General features: G+C 39.6%; 1 protein-coding gene across 2 annotated transcripts in view; it reads right to left on the reverse strand.

The window, feature by feature from the left end:
- Nucleotides 1-389: 389 nt before the first annotated feature.
- IL20RA (interleukin 20 receptor subunit alpha) overlaps nucleotides 390-17440 on the reverse strand; it is a 34306-nt gene continuing 17255 nt past the window's right edge. Inside the window, exons 2-7 of one of the 2 annotated variants that reach the window (XM_032485008.1) lie at nucleotides 14040-14175; nucleotides 8497-8678; nucleotides 7090-7265; nucleotides 6367-6511; nucleotides 3688-3827; nucleotides 390-1574 (exon numbers count right to left, since the gene is read on the reverse strand). In XM_032485008.1, the coding sequence (XP_032340899.1) occupies nucleotides 783-1574; nucleotides 3688-3827; nucleotides 6367-6511; nucleotides 7090-7265; nucleotides 8497-8678; nucleotides 14040-14175 (1571 nt within the window). In that variant the 3' untranslated portion in view covers nucleotides 390-782. The remainder of the gene's footprint in view (nucleotides 1575-3687; nucleotides 3828-6366; nucleotides 6512-7089; nucleotides 7266-8496; nucleotides 8679-14039; nucleotides 14176-17440) is intronic. The other variant, XM_032485009.1, reaches the window with a different exon arrangement.

A 17440-nucleotide genomic window follows, 5' to 3' on the forward strand; every position in this document is an offset into this window, starting at 1 on the left:
ATAAATAAATACCTAATTACTTTCCCCAAAACAAAACAAAGAAAAAAAATGTGGCATTTTCTTTCAGGTTAATTCCCTGCCAAAAAGCCCCTATTAATTTACTGAGAAGACATTTTTCTGACTACAACATATAATAACAATTTATGTTTACAATCCAGAACTTCTCCTGAAATATTAATATGGCCACTTAAAGTAGCTCAAAGCATATGATGCCAAGAAGATCTGTGCCTGGTTTATTCACCCTGAACACGGATTATTATGATTGAACAGTGGTTTACAGTCTTTAAATGTAACAACTTCCCACCCACCTAGTGGTGTTTGCATGTTTTAAGTATCTCATCATTCTGACAATAAACAAAATTCTGAAAAAGCAGTACTTATACAAGGAATGGCCTTCATGAAGTATTTTTTTATAGTGCCAAGGAGATAATTGCAAAAGTGTGCTTGCTAGAAAATGACAAACAAAGAGAATATACCCGCCTGAATAAATTCTGCATCCACTTTGGCCAACATTTTTGAATACTTACTAGGTACAAAGAGTGGGTTAGTTTCTCTACTCTGGGCGCCCACCATCCATACAGGAGACCCACACGCACGACCCCATCACCCAGACGAGGCAGAACGAAACAAGTGCTATGAGAATAGAGAGAAGTAAGTGATTCTCACTGACCCAGAGAAATCTGAGTAAACTTCTACCCCAGGTACTTTATTGTGTGGTCACTCATCAGTTTGCACTCAGGTGCCTTGTAACAGTCCGGATCTGGCCGAGGGAAGTTTGGGTGTTAGTCTTCCATTTGTACATATAAACCCCATTCCTCCATAAATTGCATGAGATAGGTTTCATTTTCTTCCAGCGCCTTGTTTGGAGCCTGCTCCTCATAGAGTCTAGACAGGACGCCCTCCTCCGTGAGCCTGTCAGACTCAGGACACCCACATCCCTCTGAGTCGTGCTCAAAGCCGGATAGAGAAGGTATACACAGCCTGCCAGTCCGAGGGTCCCAATCGACCAGTGTGGTTGATGGCTCTTCCTCTGGCCCCTCCTCTGTGTCCACTTGCTCCGGTGGCATGCGGTCCAAGTCTCTGAGCTGGGGGACGTATGGATACGGCAGTGCTTGTGGGCTCAAATCTGCCATAGCTGCCTGTTGCGCAAATAACTTTCCCTGGAGGGACACCGCCTCCTGCAAATTGAGCTCTGGATCTTCAGGCCCCACAAAAATGTCACTGGTTCTTATATCACATTCATATTCAACGACCGTTTCATCTGTGGGCATTGTTCTGCCAGGTGGCTCTGGCTGGGTTAGGGAAGTCCCTTTGGTGCTTCCCTCAGAGTCGCAGACAACGTCTATCAAGTGGGACGCATACCCCAGGTGCTTCACCTCCATCTCCTCCTGATGAGGCTCCTGGTCCTCGCTGGGCTCACTCACGTCCGATACCTCATTGGTTTTTTCCATTACACTTACATTCTTTTGAGAGGTTTTAGAATCCTCCAAAATGTTGAGGGTGATAAAGTTAATCACAATTTTTTCAGCAGGTACAAAGAATCTTTTGTCAAATTCATTTCCATAAATCAAAATCTATAAAGAGAGAAGAGAATGGTTTTCACCTTTTCACTTTAGAGAGACATGAAAGATAGCTTTAAGTAGAATTTATACTGTCACCAGATAGTTTTAAGGGCTTATTCTTACCAATCATGGAAGCGAAAGTTATGTTTGGAATATACAGGAAACCTCACTGACCTGGAGGCAAGATACTCAAGACTGGTGAAATGCATATGGAAGTGGAAAGTGGTCCACTGGGTGGTCCTGATCCAGTCCAAGGATCAGGTTGTGACTGCCCCCTCCTTTAACTGGCTGAGGGAATTCAGGGGAGTTATTTAATTTCTTGACCTTCAGGTTTTAATTCTGTAAAATCAGAATTTCAGCCATGTCAGGAGTGGTGAAGACTGGGATAGAGTTTTTGAAATTGCTTTGCTAATGACAGTGTACTATGTAATTATCAATAAGCCATGGCTCCCTGGGCTACCAGCCCCTTTTTGCATATACTCTGGACAGGAAATGTGGAAGAGCATGAAAACAAGGTGTGAAAAGGGAAATAAGCCCATGAATGGAGATGGTTTTATTTACTTCCCCCCATACTAACCATGCTGTAATAGGACCAAAAAGGGAAATTAATCTCCAGTTTATAGCAGGTCAAAATCACAACAGGAAAATGTTTAAAATTTTATTTGGTTAAAATTTTGCTGAGGATATGTGGAAGGTGCCTGTTTAGACTGTCAATGATGAGATGTGCTACAATCCTCATTATCTACCCTGTGATGTGATTTCATTTAATGTTACAAAATAGGAACCTCATCATCATTCTTATATGAAATTTTTGGTTTCAGAAAGTCACATGTGGTCAGTTCTCCTGTGCTTTTTGCTCCCAGGAAAGGTCTCCCTATACCATTAAAAAGTCAAGGCTGAAACCTATTAATAAACTGAACTAACAGGAATGCATGTATGCACCGTGTACATGTGAACATGTATTCTGATAATTTCCAAAGAAACCATTTTTATTGTTAAAATATGCTCTGCCCTTGGGAACCCTTCGGTACCTGGAATAGAAGCTTAAGGTTTCCACCTTCTTCTACGTCCTTGCTTCTTCCTGCTGTGAATGATCAAGTCCCAGCCACTTTCCTCCTAAAGGAGTTTCCCTTCGGGGTCTGTCTCCAGCCCCACATCCCACTCTCCTCTTTTAGACTCCCATCTTCTCTTTCCTGCACAACTGCCTCAGTTTCCTAGCTGCCCCCCCCTTTTTAATTTTCTAGTCTTACTCCCCCTAAAGCTGTCTTTAACACTATCCAGTTGTATCTAAAGCACAACATTGACCGTGGGAATCCCAACTCAAAACCCTACAGAGATTTCTCTTTGCAAACACAATGAAGCCCAAAGTTCTTAATATAACACCCTAATTCTCCCGTTACCTGGCCTTACGTCCCACTCTCCAGTCCCATTTCTCATAGCTCCTCAACAGGAACCTTATGGTTTAGCAATACTACGTGGTTTCCCAAACATCCACTCACCTTTGTGCCTGCCATTTCTTCTGTCTGCCGTAGGTGCCCTAACTCTTACTCACTTTCCATAACCAAGCCTGGGCACAAAACATCTCCTGATCCCCACATAGGGTGTCACTGTCCCCCCATACCCTCAGGAGTCCCCAGTACCTGCTTTCATCTTAGCCTTTATGTATATTTTAAAACTCTAGTCCCCCGTTAGATTTGAGCCACTGGAAGGGGCATGGATCATCACTTAATTTATCTGTTACCTCAAGACCTAGTCTAATCTGTTCATTAAATATAAAGTCTTGGGGGGAGGGTATAGCTCAGGGGCAGAGTGCATGTTTAGCATGCATGAGGTCCTGGGTTCAATCCCCAGTACCTCCATTAAAATAAATTAATAAAAACCTAATTACCATTCCCCCCACAAAATAAAAAAGAATAAATAAATATAAAATATTTGTCAAAGTTAAGGAATCTTTCTCTTTGGTTATGCTAGTGAGTTAATCTAGTACAAAAGCTATTTTTAATTAATAAACTCTTGAACTTTAAACTCACTCTGCCCAAAAAAGAAATGGTATCTGTTCTAAAGCCCCCCTTTTCTATTGCCCTGGAGGTGAGTTATAATGATTCCTACCATGCTAAGCACTCACCAAATTTGCTGGGTGTTTCTTTTTGCCAACATGGGTATATCTGTACATGGAGTAGCCCATCACAGAAAAAATAAACACGGTAACAGATATGGGCAAGACATACCAGAAGATGATTTTAACCTTCAACGTTGATGTTTGATCTGTTAAAAAAAAAAAGTGGGGTAGATAGTTGTGATTTGGTATGACGGGAAAACATTACCAATGTCAAAAGGCTTTGGGTGGATCAGTTACGTTTAGAAATTCAGTTTTCTCATTTATAAATTGAGAAGCTGGAGCTAAATGTTGAGTCTCAGAATTCTTACTCACTCTGATAATAGATGGTCTTAAGGAATCATCTGGACTTGACTCAAACTTTTATGGCAAGGATACATTAACAACCCAGGTCAGTAGATATTCCAATATTTTATGTCTGGCTATGAGATTCATGCTGGCTCTTGTATTTGAATGTGTGTCTGATATTCAGCCAACTCACAGCACTTCAAACCAAACAACAAAACCTTCTTGTGAAGAGCCTGTTAAGATGCCCCACATTTCCATGCCACTCGTTCGACTCAGTCTTTTCCATACATTCACTAGAGGACAAGGATGTATGGGGTCACCTTCTGTGTGACAAACAGAACCATCCTCACACAGCTGGCCAGACCTTCTGGGTAGGTCCAGAGCTTGGGGATGTGTGTAGGGAGGTGGAGGAGCTGGTAGGTGCTGAGAATGGCTGTAACCCCCTTCCAGGTCCTGCTGTGCTATAGGTTCATGATGAGTTTCAAAGTCCACAGAGGAATGAAAAAATCTGGTGAATAGTTTTAAGAAAAGCAGCCCTGGTTCACCACTGATCAGACTGTATGGTTGATGGATAGGGCTCACTGTGACTGACATACTGTATTTGTTAAGCTCCTGTGGGATATCTGAAATTCTGATGGTTAACGTCTGTCAACAGGTTCCACATAGAAAGGTACCAAGGCCAAAATGCAGATGTTGCAGGTGGCTGAGCAGCGTCTGTCCCTACTTCAGGCTACCACTCAGTCCAACCTTCTTAATAAAATCCCTGGTTTCCGGACTGAACTCGCCTGGTTAAAAAGAGCTGTGACAGTGATGACCAATGACACTTTGTGTACACCAGCATGTGTTTGCAACAATCAACCAATAAACCGCACCTGTATTTTAGGGATTGGGGGGCTGTGGAGAGCAGAAATATTTCTCAAAGAATAGTCCCCAAAGAGGTAATTTAATAGTGATTTTTTGAAAAAGCAAGCCCTCGTAGGCTCTTGGAAAGTTATCTAGGGGGACCTAAAGGCTGGGATATCTGGAAAAGGTCGGAACCTGACGTGGTACCCTGTTATTTTGTTACCTTTCCAGGACTGGTGAACGAGTTGACTCCACCTGCTTACCGGGAAGTATGTAATTTAATCTGAACTTTGGTTGCTTTAGCTCTGCCAGTGACTTAAATGATTTCCACGGAAATTCATTCCTACTATTTGGCCACTGATCAAGCCATTAGTAAACAGAGTACTTTTTCTAAATACAAAAGTGATTTTTTTTCAGTCAGCTTGTTTTACCTTTTGCTTGCTTTGCATTTTAGGTTTATTCGACATATGGTAGAGAACCCTTTGTTTTAAAGGGAAAGGTATGATAAGGATGGAGATTCAAAATTAAAGCTCTTCATTTTTGATACGTACTCACAAAATTCCCTTTTTACTCCTTGGGACTGTTGCATGAAATGTGGGAGGTACGAGGGGAAAGGAAAACAAGAGGTCTGTCACTGCTCCTGTCCCGTAGCTAGTGACGGAACAAAGACTTTGGGAAAAAGTCCCTTTTTTTTTTTTTTTTGTTAATGCAATTTATATAACTTAAAAATTTTTATATAATTTCAAATGTACAGAAAAGTTGCAAAAGCAGTGTGGCATTTGTCCTAGGCCAGCATGTTTAGAAGAGAGAAACAGAAGAAGAATGGATGACGAGCTGTTCAGTGAAGATAAACTTGAGGATTTAGCTTCAATTTTCAGGTTTTGAGTTCCAGGTCTTCCCACCCTGAGGGAAAAACAATTAAACCAATGCCAAGCTCCTAACTCTAGTCTCCTAATAGGAAAAAGAACCTTCAACCATCCTTCTTGGCGGCTAAGTTCAGAAGGAGGAAAATAAAAGGAAAGAGAAAGAAACAGCTAGTGGAGTAATTTTGGATTTGCTGACCCCAGACCTTCGCACAGCAAGTGATATCTGAACACCAACTGCATGCCTGTAATCTGTATCCCCGGGAGGGGGAACAAAAAACCATCTTAAAGTGTTTTTATGATACTGCTTCGTTTCCAGCAATAAAATTGTCTGATGTTTTTGAAGACTACAGAGCTTCTACTGCTCAGAGTGATTATAGTTTGAAAGAAGAAAAACCACGTGTGCAAAAATTCCTGTAATTCTTATTCCCCAAGGCAGAGACTTGTTGGCAGTGGACTCCAGCCCCGGTGATCAGACTTCCTCAGGTGGTGGAAACATTCCCTACTGTGAGCCAGGTTTGGTGGCAGAGTCTCAGGCTGCTCAGTGCATTTCTGGTGATGGTTCTTTCTGCCTTTGCTTCAGCCTGTTTCTGGTAGACGTGGATTTGCCAAAACCTCGTCTACAGCGCCATACTTCCTTCTAGTTTTTTAGCAGATTTGCTCCCTCCAACCAGCTGAGAATTTTGAAGCTTACCTTTCAAAGTACGGACACACTGCTTCTCAGAAGGCTGAGCAAGGCGAGGAGGCCCTGGGACGATGGATTCCACGACGACGCAGTACAGGGTGTCTGGCTCCAGCCAGCTGAGCACCAGCGTGTGATTGGCCACACACTGGGACCACTGGGATAGGGAATCGCAAACAGCAGTTAGAGCTGAAGATTTCCAGCACCACCCCAGACAAATAACTCTAGAAGGAAATAAAAGACTGGGGCACTGTGAAATCCTTCACTATCACTATGATCTTTCTTATATTAGCAACAGCTGTAAAATACCCTTTTCCTTCAGCTCCTCACGGCGTGGTCAGGAACTGGACAAATTCTGGGAACAAGTCTAAATAATAAGGATGGGTTTTTTTATTCAGCTTTGTCCTGTGTTCTTGCTAACATTCTTTTTTTTTTTTCCTTCTTGGATACCGATTGACAGATGTTAAGCAAGTAAAAACTCTCCATCAAAGTGAGATGAACAGTTTGTCTACACTCCAACTGCAACATTAACAGAGACTTTCTGTAAAGGAAATCTGAAGGAAGTTCTTTACATTTCAACACATCAGCTTCAATTGGACCTTGCATGGCATCTCTTTTGAATATCACACCTTCCGAGATTCACATGCAGAGAATTAAAGCATCAGGGTTGCCTGTTCCAGTTTTAGCTGCAAACAGTGACACAGGTCCTATGCCCCCATTCCATTTCAGGCTTACCGTTCTATTTGATTTAGTGTTATATATGGACACATTATACTTCAGATTAGAGTATATTTGTTGCATGGAAACAGAACTGTCTTCTGGATTTTTCTTCCACTTCTCTGGAGCCGTCAGAACAATAGAAATGGATTTTTCATCAGTAGTCAGAGCAACCTCTGGTGGGCCAATTTGTGCTAAAAGGGGAGAGGACAGGGAAAGATCATGTTCAGGCGTAGAAATCATCTTGGATAAAACTGCAGTATAATCCCACTGGGGTCAAAGCTCTAAAGCCCACCCTCTTATTTGAGTTGTCTCAGAATGCTCGAAGAATGCTTTGGGCCCAAGTAAGCCAAATCATGAAACAATCATTTCACCCTGACACAATGTTAAAACAGCAAATTCAAGGGTAATATTTTCTTAGTCACATATATTTCCTAGTCACAAGAATAAACAGTTCCTGATGATGGTAAATACAATTAAAAGTGTTTGCAACACTCCTGTGACTTGAACTGTTGGTGATAAATAACATGAATAGGATTTGCTGTGTTTGTAAAAATCAGAAATGGAGAAATGAAACACTGCTAAAGACCTCTGGAGATGTTACCTTTGGAGAATGATCCAGAACATAGGTTAGCAAACTTACCATAAAGGCACAGACAGTAAATATTCTAGGCTTTGCAAGCCCTGTGATCTCTGTTGCAACTTTTATTTATATAAATGTAAAAACCATTCTTGGCTCTTGTCCTATAGAAAAACAGAAATGCTGGGTGCTGCATTTGGTCTGAGGGCAGTTTTCTGACTTCTGATCAGGGGAAAGGCTCCAACTCCAGAATTTAGGACGTGCTTGTAAAGTTCATCCTGGCAGCTCTGAGTGGGTCCTCTGTGGCTGAATCAGTCACAGATCAGGGGAAGGACATTTTTAAAAAGCAAATACCAGGAAGATGTTACCTTAATCTGAGTTACATCTAGACATGATGTCATCACCCTACAAAGTTTATCACAAGAAGAGATTTAGTTTGGTGATCAGAACAATCTTTAATCAACCTGCGTACTTATGTCAATGGTTTATAAACCCACAACATTAAAATAAATCTGTCAGTTTTTCCTCCAATTACATAGTCAACTAAACAATAAAACAAAATCAAAACCTGATACATTGGCATTTGGCATTTGGCATTTAGCGTCAAGTCTGGATCTGGGAGAGATCTTAGAGACACTTGGCCAAAACTTTCCTCTAAAGATGAGGCTCTGAGATCCCACGATGTGAAGCACCTTGGGCCAGTCACTCCTCTTGATAGACAGAGTGCAGAACAGAGCCAAATAGAGCACTGGCCTTTCGGGCATGGCTGTCTATGAGGAGGAGACTTACATTAGGAGGTCCGATGAACTTGATACTAACCCGTGCTTGACAACTGTGTTACTTACTTTCTAAGAAAGGATAGAACCGTCTAGTTTCTGTCCATTTGGAGCAATTCATTCCCCAAGTGGCCTTAACTTTGGCATAATATTGATGTTCATAGTCAGAAGTTTCAGCAGAGAGATCGCAGTAGGTCCTATTGATGTTTCTGCATTCAGATTTATTCAGCCATTTCTTTTGCCCATATCTGCTGAGAAGGAAACTGTGAATTAATAATGAGGTGTTCTCTGCTTTACAATAGGGGAAAAAAAAAACAGTCATTATATAAAACTGAATGGAACGTAAGACCTGCTCTTCAGAAGAACAAAAGTGCCTGTCATTGAGATAAAAAAGAATCTACTTTTGCTGCTGGCAGTTTTTTTTTTCATTAGCTGTCAGGAACATGAGTCAGACTTTCTGTAATCACCTTTCTTTTCTGTGAATTGTAAGGTGGATAGCACATTTTGAAAGTATGTAATTTATTATTATTCGTGGGCTACAGTAAATCTTTTACATATTGTGTAGTCAATTCTGCTGTGTAAGTTTTTAGTGCACCGTGCATATCAAGGTCAGTTTGATGGGTCATTTTAAGAAAAATTAGTCATTTTTTTTTTCTTGGAAGAAAAATTACCTTGACATTCTCATAAAAATTAAAAATCGACTTGTCCTCTAGGGTTCTGGGGAAAATTCACTAGGTTGGAGTATATACCAAAATCTGCATTTTCAGTAATGAGAATGATGATGATATTAACTAGGTTGTTCATAAAGATTTTTACTCTCCTGTATTAAAAATACAACAGCCATAGCAAATAAGGAGGGGGGAATATTTTTAGTACTTTTCAGGTGGGGGGACTGAGATATTGAGAGTTTAAGTGACATGGGAGGAGTCAAATGAAAGAGCTCTTGGCTGACTACAGTGGACATGTAACCTGAGCAAGAAATTAATGTTGTTTAGGTCACTGGGGGAAAAAGAAAGGGGCAAGATTGCAGGACAGGCTACTGAAAGGATTAAAGCAGGTGTGTTGGGGTTTTAGAAAGCTAACTTTGGAGGTAGTGTGGAGAACATAATGGGTCAGGAGTGGCAGACTGGAGAGCAGTTGAGAAGACACTGCAGTGGTCCAGGCTGAAGATGTAGGTAGCTTGGACAAGGATGGTGGCAGTGGAATGAATGATAGAACAAGAGGAAGAAATATTAGGAGACAGGACTTTGTGAATGAGTGCATGTAAAAGATGAGGCAAATGGAGAGGTTAAGCACAATGTCTCGTTCGGATGGACAGATGGGAGGAATTGTGGTAACAATACCAAGATAAGGAACGCAGAAGAAGCATGGGCTTAGGAAATGGGGAGTGGAAGGTGGGAGGAAGGAAAGATAATGAGTTTGGTTTTTGACATGTTGAGCTTAGGGTATGTAAAAGATATCCGAATTCTGATGCCCAGTAAGTGCTGGCGCTCAGGAGAAAGGCGTGAGTGGGAGGAAGTGATTTTGAAATCAATGGCATAAAGCTGCTCATTGAAGGCACAGGTGTGAATGAAACTGTCCATGGAGACAAAGCAAAACCTAGGGTAAAACTTCAGGAGCATAAGATTTAAAAGGAGGATACAAAGTACATCTAGAAATAGCAGCTAAAGAGTGAGAAGGAAAAACAAACATCACAAAAGTCAAGGGAAGACCTCTTGTTGAGAAGGAGGAAATGTCAACTTTATCAAGTGTTGCCAAAGCTCAAGGATATCTTCCCTTCTCAGAATATGGCAACAGATTCCTGAAAGTAGATGTCTCCTGTTTCAGAAGTATCTTGGCTACCAGGAGACATTAGAAACACAGTTAGATCTTGTTGGCCAACTTCTCCATCCAAGTGGTCACCAGTGCCTAGGGGCTTTCAAACATTTTTTTGACTGTGAGCCACAGAAAGAAAAACATTTCACACTGTGACCCAACTCACAAAACATCCATATAGCGAACATAATAAAACAAAGATTTTCTAAGATAATACCTAAATTTTACTACATGCCAGGCACTCGGTTTCCATTTCAGTCCACTCCACATCATTCCAGTCCTTTCCATTTAGAATACTGCTAGTTATGTCCCTCAAAATTGACTTCATGGCTTACCAACAGGTCTTGTCTTGTGGTTTGAAAAATATGGTCATCACGTTTTTGACCTTTTCTCCTCAAACTTCCTTACTTTGCCAAGGACAGGGCAGCTTCCCATGACACGTGATGAAAGAGAAATGCTCTTTACTGAATTCTGAGCAAAACGCTTTGTAAGTCTGACAAGCAGATAGATATGGGTCATTCAATAAATATTTCAGCAATGATGTACATGCATGTCAAAGAGTCACGTGGTCTCTGCTTGTTTTCTGATAATGGCAGGAAACATTTATCAAGTGTCTACTATGTGCTGGGACTCGTGCTTAGGATTTGCACACTTCATCTTGTTTAGTTATCATAACAACTGTAGTAAGTATGGGGCCATTATTTTCATCCCATTTTACAGATGAGGAGACTGAAGCTCAGCAAGATTCAGGGAGTTGCTCAAGTTCGTCTGGCTAGTAACAGGCATATCTGGGATGTGAACCACTTTTTCCTGATGCCAAAGCATGTGCTTTTAGTGCTACACTATATTTGCTGTGTTAAACTTTTCTGGCAAAAGAGTTTAATTTAACTCTTTATAATTTAAACTTCTGTTAAAATTTCATCTTTTACTTGGAAACAAACTTCATTCAAAAGTTTAAAAATGCAGTATGTAACCTGCCCAAGTTTACCCGGCTAGGTTCACAGACTGGCCATGACCCCAGGGCTGTTTGACTTGGAGCTGAAGGGGGAGCACTCTGCCAGGGACACACGCTGCCCTGGGTTCCTGTCCACTGTCCACATGCAAGAACTCCAATGTGGTAAGTTCCTTTTTAAATATTCTTTTAAAAATGTTGTGCAGTCTAAATTATCTGCTCTCACAAAGTATTTATGACTCTTTTTTTTTTTTTTTAAATCCTTTTCTGAATCACATAGACACATAAAGGACAGAGCAAGCTCCTTGCTCCACCTAATGGAAGAGGAGGCAAGGGCACATTCATGAGCTATTTCAGCAGAGTGATGTCTGTTCCCTAAAATACCGGCTCCTGAGAAACTCCTTGGGGTGAGAAGGAAGTTCAAGGTCAGTGAGGTTATTGTGAATTGCAGTCAGTCTTTCAGTGCCTTTAGCACTTAGGACTTTTTTTTCAAACACAAAATGACTTTATTCTATTTTTGTAAATATGGTGTTTTTTTTTTTTTAAACTCCAGCAATCAGAAACATGTAACCCAGAGAGAAATAAATTCCCTGAAGCCCCTATTCTGAAGTATTTGGTACACATAATTCTGTACATCTCATTGTGCTTATATATACCCAGAAGAATGATTTGATAGCTGGATCCATAGACAAAAACTAGATTATACCATACTTATGATTTTAATAAAAGTAGTCAATTTAACTTGATTTGAACTTGAATGGAAAAAAGAAGTTGAACTGAAATGAAAGGACTTGCTGTTGCTCAAATGTTTCACCACCACAAGAAAAATTAGTTCCTAAAAGACCTTTTAAACTAAGAAAACGGTTTCTAAAAGCTGTTGAGAGTTTAGTTATTAAAATGATGAAATATTGTCATTTTGGATCACATAAAATGGCTTTGTGCCATGAAAGTCAGTTTTCCCCCACCTTCTGGTTTGTTATATTCATTGTTTAAAACAAGTTCAAACATTTACAAGAAAGTTCCGTAACCACATTTCCTATCACTATTTAGTCTTTTCTACACTGAGACGGTTTCAACTAAGGCATGCTACCCGCCATTTTGCCATAATCTTGTCATTACTGAGTTTAAGTTCATTTTTATTTCTCCGCTGGATATCATCTTTAGTTAGGGTTCCTCCCCACCCAAGAAAGTCTCAAGGGAGTGATATCCCAAGGTCCACCTGCTTTCAAGTACATCTGGTGAACTGATAAGAGTCTTAGGGCACACTTATTCTTCCCTCAAATGTATCACTGTCACCTGTTGAGTGTTGCCAGACAGATATCACTGCTTTTCCTATGATGGTCATAAATCATTTCATCTTTGTGAAGTTCAGTAACTTCACCAGGATACATCTTCATATTATTTCTATTAAAATTTCCTAGACGGAGCATGCATTTACTCTGTGCAATTCCAGATAGTCATTATTACCTTTTCAATTATTACTATCAGTTAGCTATAATAGGTTTTCCATCTCTATATAACATTTTTATTTTCTGTCTTCCTGAGTTCTGCCAAATCGCTTCTTTAAAAAAAAAAAAAAAGTTATTCCTCTTGTCTTTGAGTCTCTTCTTTGACTGTTATGTCTTCTTTGAACTTTACCATTAGAGACCAGGGACAATTACTTGTCTGAATTTTTCCTTCTATTTCCATAAGAAAGGTTTCAGGAACTTTCAAATTGTGGTTTTTCTTCTTTTTGTTTGTTTGCTTGTCTTTCTCCCTTTCAGTAGTTATGGATAGGCGTGCTGGATTCTTTGGGGCAATTACTCTTTGAATGGAGCTAGTTCTTTATTGAATATTAGGCGAATGGGTAGAGGACTGAGGATCTGTCAGACACCTCCTCACCAAATCATATTATTCCATTGCCAGGGAGCCTGCCCACCCTCAGGTGCTGGACTGCTGATGGCTGATGTGGCTCACGACATGTCTGTAGGGCCATGGCCTTCCTGGGCTGCCCCCAGCCTTTGTCGCCCGTCTCCCTCTGGGCCTCTCCCTGGGCTGTGACTGGGCTTCTCCAATGAGTATGTCACCTGGGCCCGATTTCTCTTTCAGCTCCTCCTCTTTGATGTCCTGTGGCACCAAACTAAGGCTTCATGGGGACATTTCCTCAATTTCTGGGGGCAGCAATCCTTAGATGCCACTTCCTTGGAGTGTTAGTTAAGCCTAGTACACTGACATTTATTCTTGTAAAATTATGTTCTACTGTTGGAGTTTGAGAAGGTATAGGTTGACTTTAAGTTTTGTTGCTTGCTTTCCTTAAGATCCTGCAGTATTTGGCTTGTATGCGTCATAGTTTATTCCTTGGAATTGTGGTCATTTCCTTTGTTTCTTGGAAAATAGACATTGTTTATCTGTTTGGTGTTCTTTCTTGCTTGCAACGACGAGTTTTGAGGGAGAGGTGGAAAGTGAACATGTCCAATCACTACTATCTTTAATAAGAACAGCGAGTGCACAGAATTCCAGCCTCAATCTCATTTAAAAACATCCTAGAGTTCCAATAAGTTTAAGTGTTTCAGAGGTGATGGATTTTCTTGTTTGCTCAGCTAAAAAGAATAACCTTTTGACCAACTTCTTTTCCCCATGCAAATAACTTCCTCTTGCCTGAACACTCAATGCTCTGCCTCCACCAAGAAACTGTTGTCTAATTTAACCAAACAAAACATCACAAGATAATCTAACATGAAATATCTGAAACCTTTCTTTTTCTTCAGACACTCATTTAATACAATTGATGGTTTATCTTGGCACAATTAATAGGGGTCTGAGTCTTGTGTTTATAAATTAGCCAAAAGGAAAAGCACCAACTTACATGAAATACTGCACAGTATAAGTAACTTCCACTCCTTGTAGGCCTTCTGGTGGATTCCACTGTAGGGTATTCTTCATGTTTATGGATAAGAAGGTGATATTTGTAGGTTTAGGCAGGCCACCAGAGACACAGGGAACTGGAAAGGATTAGAAAGGAGTTGAGGTGTTAGTGGAGAAAAAGGAAAATGTAACCTGTGGCGGCTGGTCTGCAGGTATGGCCACCGTGAGCCCTGCCTTCCAGTGCTCACGCTTCATGTGTTCCTTCCAAATGGAGCATGAGCTGACCTCATGGCTCTCTTTAACCCACAGAAGTGCCTCTGGGACTGACCCTTGAAAAGGCCTGGGAGCTTCCACATTTGCCCTTTGGAAAGCCCTGAGTGGCCATGTAGAAAGTCGGGCTACTCTGCTAGAGAAACCATGCTGAGAGGCCATGTGAAGAAGGAGAGGGTCAGTCTTCCCCATGTCCCAGCTGAGCCCAGCCTTCCAACCAAAGGGCCAAAATGAAGCCACTGTGACCGTTCCAGCCCCATTTGCCACACACTGAAGTTGCATGAGAGACTCTGAATGAAACCAGCCAAGAGGGAGAAAGCAAGACAGAAGCCACAGTATCTTTTATAACCTAACCTTGGAAAAGCTGTACCATCACTTCTATCTTATTCTTTCGGTCTCTCAGAGCAACTCAGATCCAGTGTGGGAGGGGAATATACAGGCTGTGAGAAGGAGGGGACTGCTGAAGGGCACCTTGGAGGCTGGCTACCAAAATTGTGGTCATACATAAGATTTACCCATAATGTAAACTTGCAGAGGCGGTATATACACATTTCACAACATTTCTCATGAAATATATTTTCTTTTCAAAAAATGGAATGGCATAATGAGAAAATTTCTTAATGTTTTAGTATTATTATCACATTATTAATTCCTCTTATTTAACCTATTACTACCAGAGTTCAGAATTACTTTGATAATTGATGTGGCATTTCTAGGGGATCATTTAAACCATGATAAAACATTCATCAAAATTACTGTTGAATCAATGAACATTAATGATTGACAGCACATACCAGAGTAAATATTTCAGAAAAGTGAAATTGCTTTGTTTCCTCATAACAGTGCTCCCCCAATTGAATTAAATTAAAATGGGCAATCTATTTATTTTATTTCATATTATTTCTTTAAAAAATTTTGGGTATGTTTCAGGCATTTTGAGAGCTCTGTTAATTGTTTACTTCTATTAAAAGACACACAGGAACCAATGTTGTAGAATATAAAGATTTGTATAGATGGACATTGAGAAAATATGCCTGGATCATAATATCTAAAATAACCACTGTTTTTTGTTTTTTTTTTTAAAATCTCTGAGCTCAAGTGCCACAAATCAGAATATTTTAGCTCCTCCTCAGTTAGTTCTGTGGAGCCATGTTTTGGTAATGTTTTACATCCATGATATTATAACTCACTGTCTATTCTAATTTTAGTTCTTACAAGATACTAAGCACTGAAAATGTAGAACCACAGCATTTTTGATCTGGAAAGATCTCTGGAATTGTTTATGTTGAAATTGTTCCCCACTTTCGAAGGACTAGGAAATATGACATGGTGCTACTTTCCCGAGTTCTTTGTTTTGCCTTAAAAATATGATTAAAAGTTAGAACCTAGTGAGAGAACAGAACAGTATTAAATCATTAATAATTATTCATGGTACATAAGCTCCAGAAAAAGCCAATCAATGCCAGTTGATAGGCAGTAGTTCCAAAGAGTTAGAAGAATAGAAATCACAGGCAGGCATTGGGCAGGCTGTGTCCTTTTGAGATGCTTTCCATTCTTTTTTTTTTTTTTAACAACATTTTTTATTGATTTATAATCACTTTACAATGTTGTGTCAAATTCCACTGCAGAGCACAATTTTTCAGTTAAACATGAACATATATATATATATTCATTGTCACATTTTTTTTTGCTGTGAGCTACCATAAGATCTTGTATATATTTCCCTGTGCTATACAGTATAATCTTGTTTATCTATTGAGAAGATTTCCACTCTTAACCCACACCTACTCACACAGTGACCAACTGAGAAGGTTTCTCTCTGAGTATTTAACTTTTCTCTCTAAAGTAAAACTGAGATAATTAGGGAAAATAATCAAGGTTAAAAGTAAGAGTCATTACAAATATAGCACGTGCACACACATATAAGTGCAAACTCAACAACTGACAGAAATACACCTTAAAATAGATGTTGCTGTTTTGTACATTATTTCTGGGGAAAGAATATCCTGACTTTTAGTCTTGCAGATTCTTCATTTGGATTGACATTATCTTTCTGATTGCCTAGGATATCCCCTTGTCAATAAATCAAAGTATTATCCCAGGGGCAGACCTACCATGAAAAAAAGGCATCACATCATGGTATCAGCCTATCTCTAAGTCTCCCCGGGACACAAAATATTCCTTGTTATGACGTGATCTGCTAGTCTCCGAATCACTTTAAAAAAAAAAATCAGAGCAAATTAAGCCATGTAGTCCTCTTTCTTGACATCTTGTCCCTCTGCTTGTAGAAAATTTATTTCCAGAAATGGATATTTAACAATTATTGGGAGTTGATAGTAATTCATTTATCTGTGTAAGTTATAATTTTTGTTAATTATGGAACTTTAATAATTTGGGATTTTTTTTTACATTTTTTATTGAGTTATAGTCATTTTACACTGCTGTGTCAATAATTTGTTTTTGCTCAATAGAAAAAGACGGTTCTTACTATGGTAAGGTTTGACCTTTCTGCAAAGAAGAGTTATAAGGACAGCTTGCTCCCTTGGATTAGTTGCAGTTTCAGTAGGACAGGAGAGATCTTTAAGTGTAATTAAAAATAATGTTGAGAGTGAGATCCACTCGTGATGGGCTAAGAAACTCTACTTTAATAGTAGATGTAGTATATGAATAAAACTCAATTTACATAAGACTTAACATAAAAATGTTGTGAAAACCTTTGTACATTATAGTATTTAGCTGATGTGAGGCAGGTAGGCTAACATACAGTAAAAATTGTAGCCAACATTTTATTAAATCATTACCATGCAATCCTCACCATGCAATCCTCATAACCACCCCATGGAAAACATGTTTATTATCATCTCCATTATACAGATGAGAAAACTGAGGGACAGAAGAGTTAAGTAAGTTGCACAAGTTCACACAGCTAGTAAGTGGAGGAACTGGGTTCAGAACCCATACTCTCAACCTCCTCACTCACCTGCTATCCTTGTAAAGTAAATTTCTTAGTAGAATTTAAACAAAGACAAGGCAAGACTAATGAGGAAAAAAACAAGTATTATTCTAAGATATTAATGTATAAAATAATTTAAGTATTTTTTAAAATATTAAATATTTATCTGATTAGTAAAA

Source organism: Camelus ferus, chromosome 8 (genome assembly GCF_009834535.1).
Source record: "Camelus ferus isolate YT-003-E chromosome 8, BCGSAC_Cfer_1.0, whole genome shotgun sequence".
Taxonomy (NCBI): domain Eukaryota; kingdom Metazoa; phylum Chordata; class Mammalia; order Artiodactyla; family Camelidae; genus Camelus; species Camelus ferus.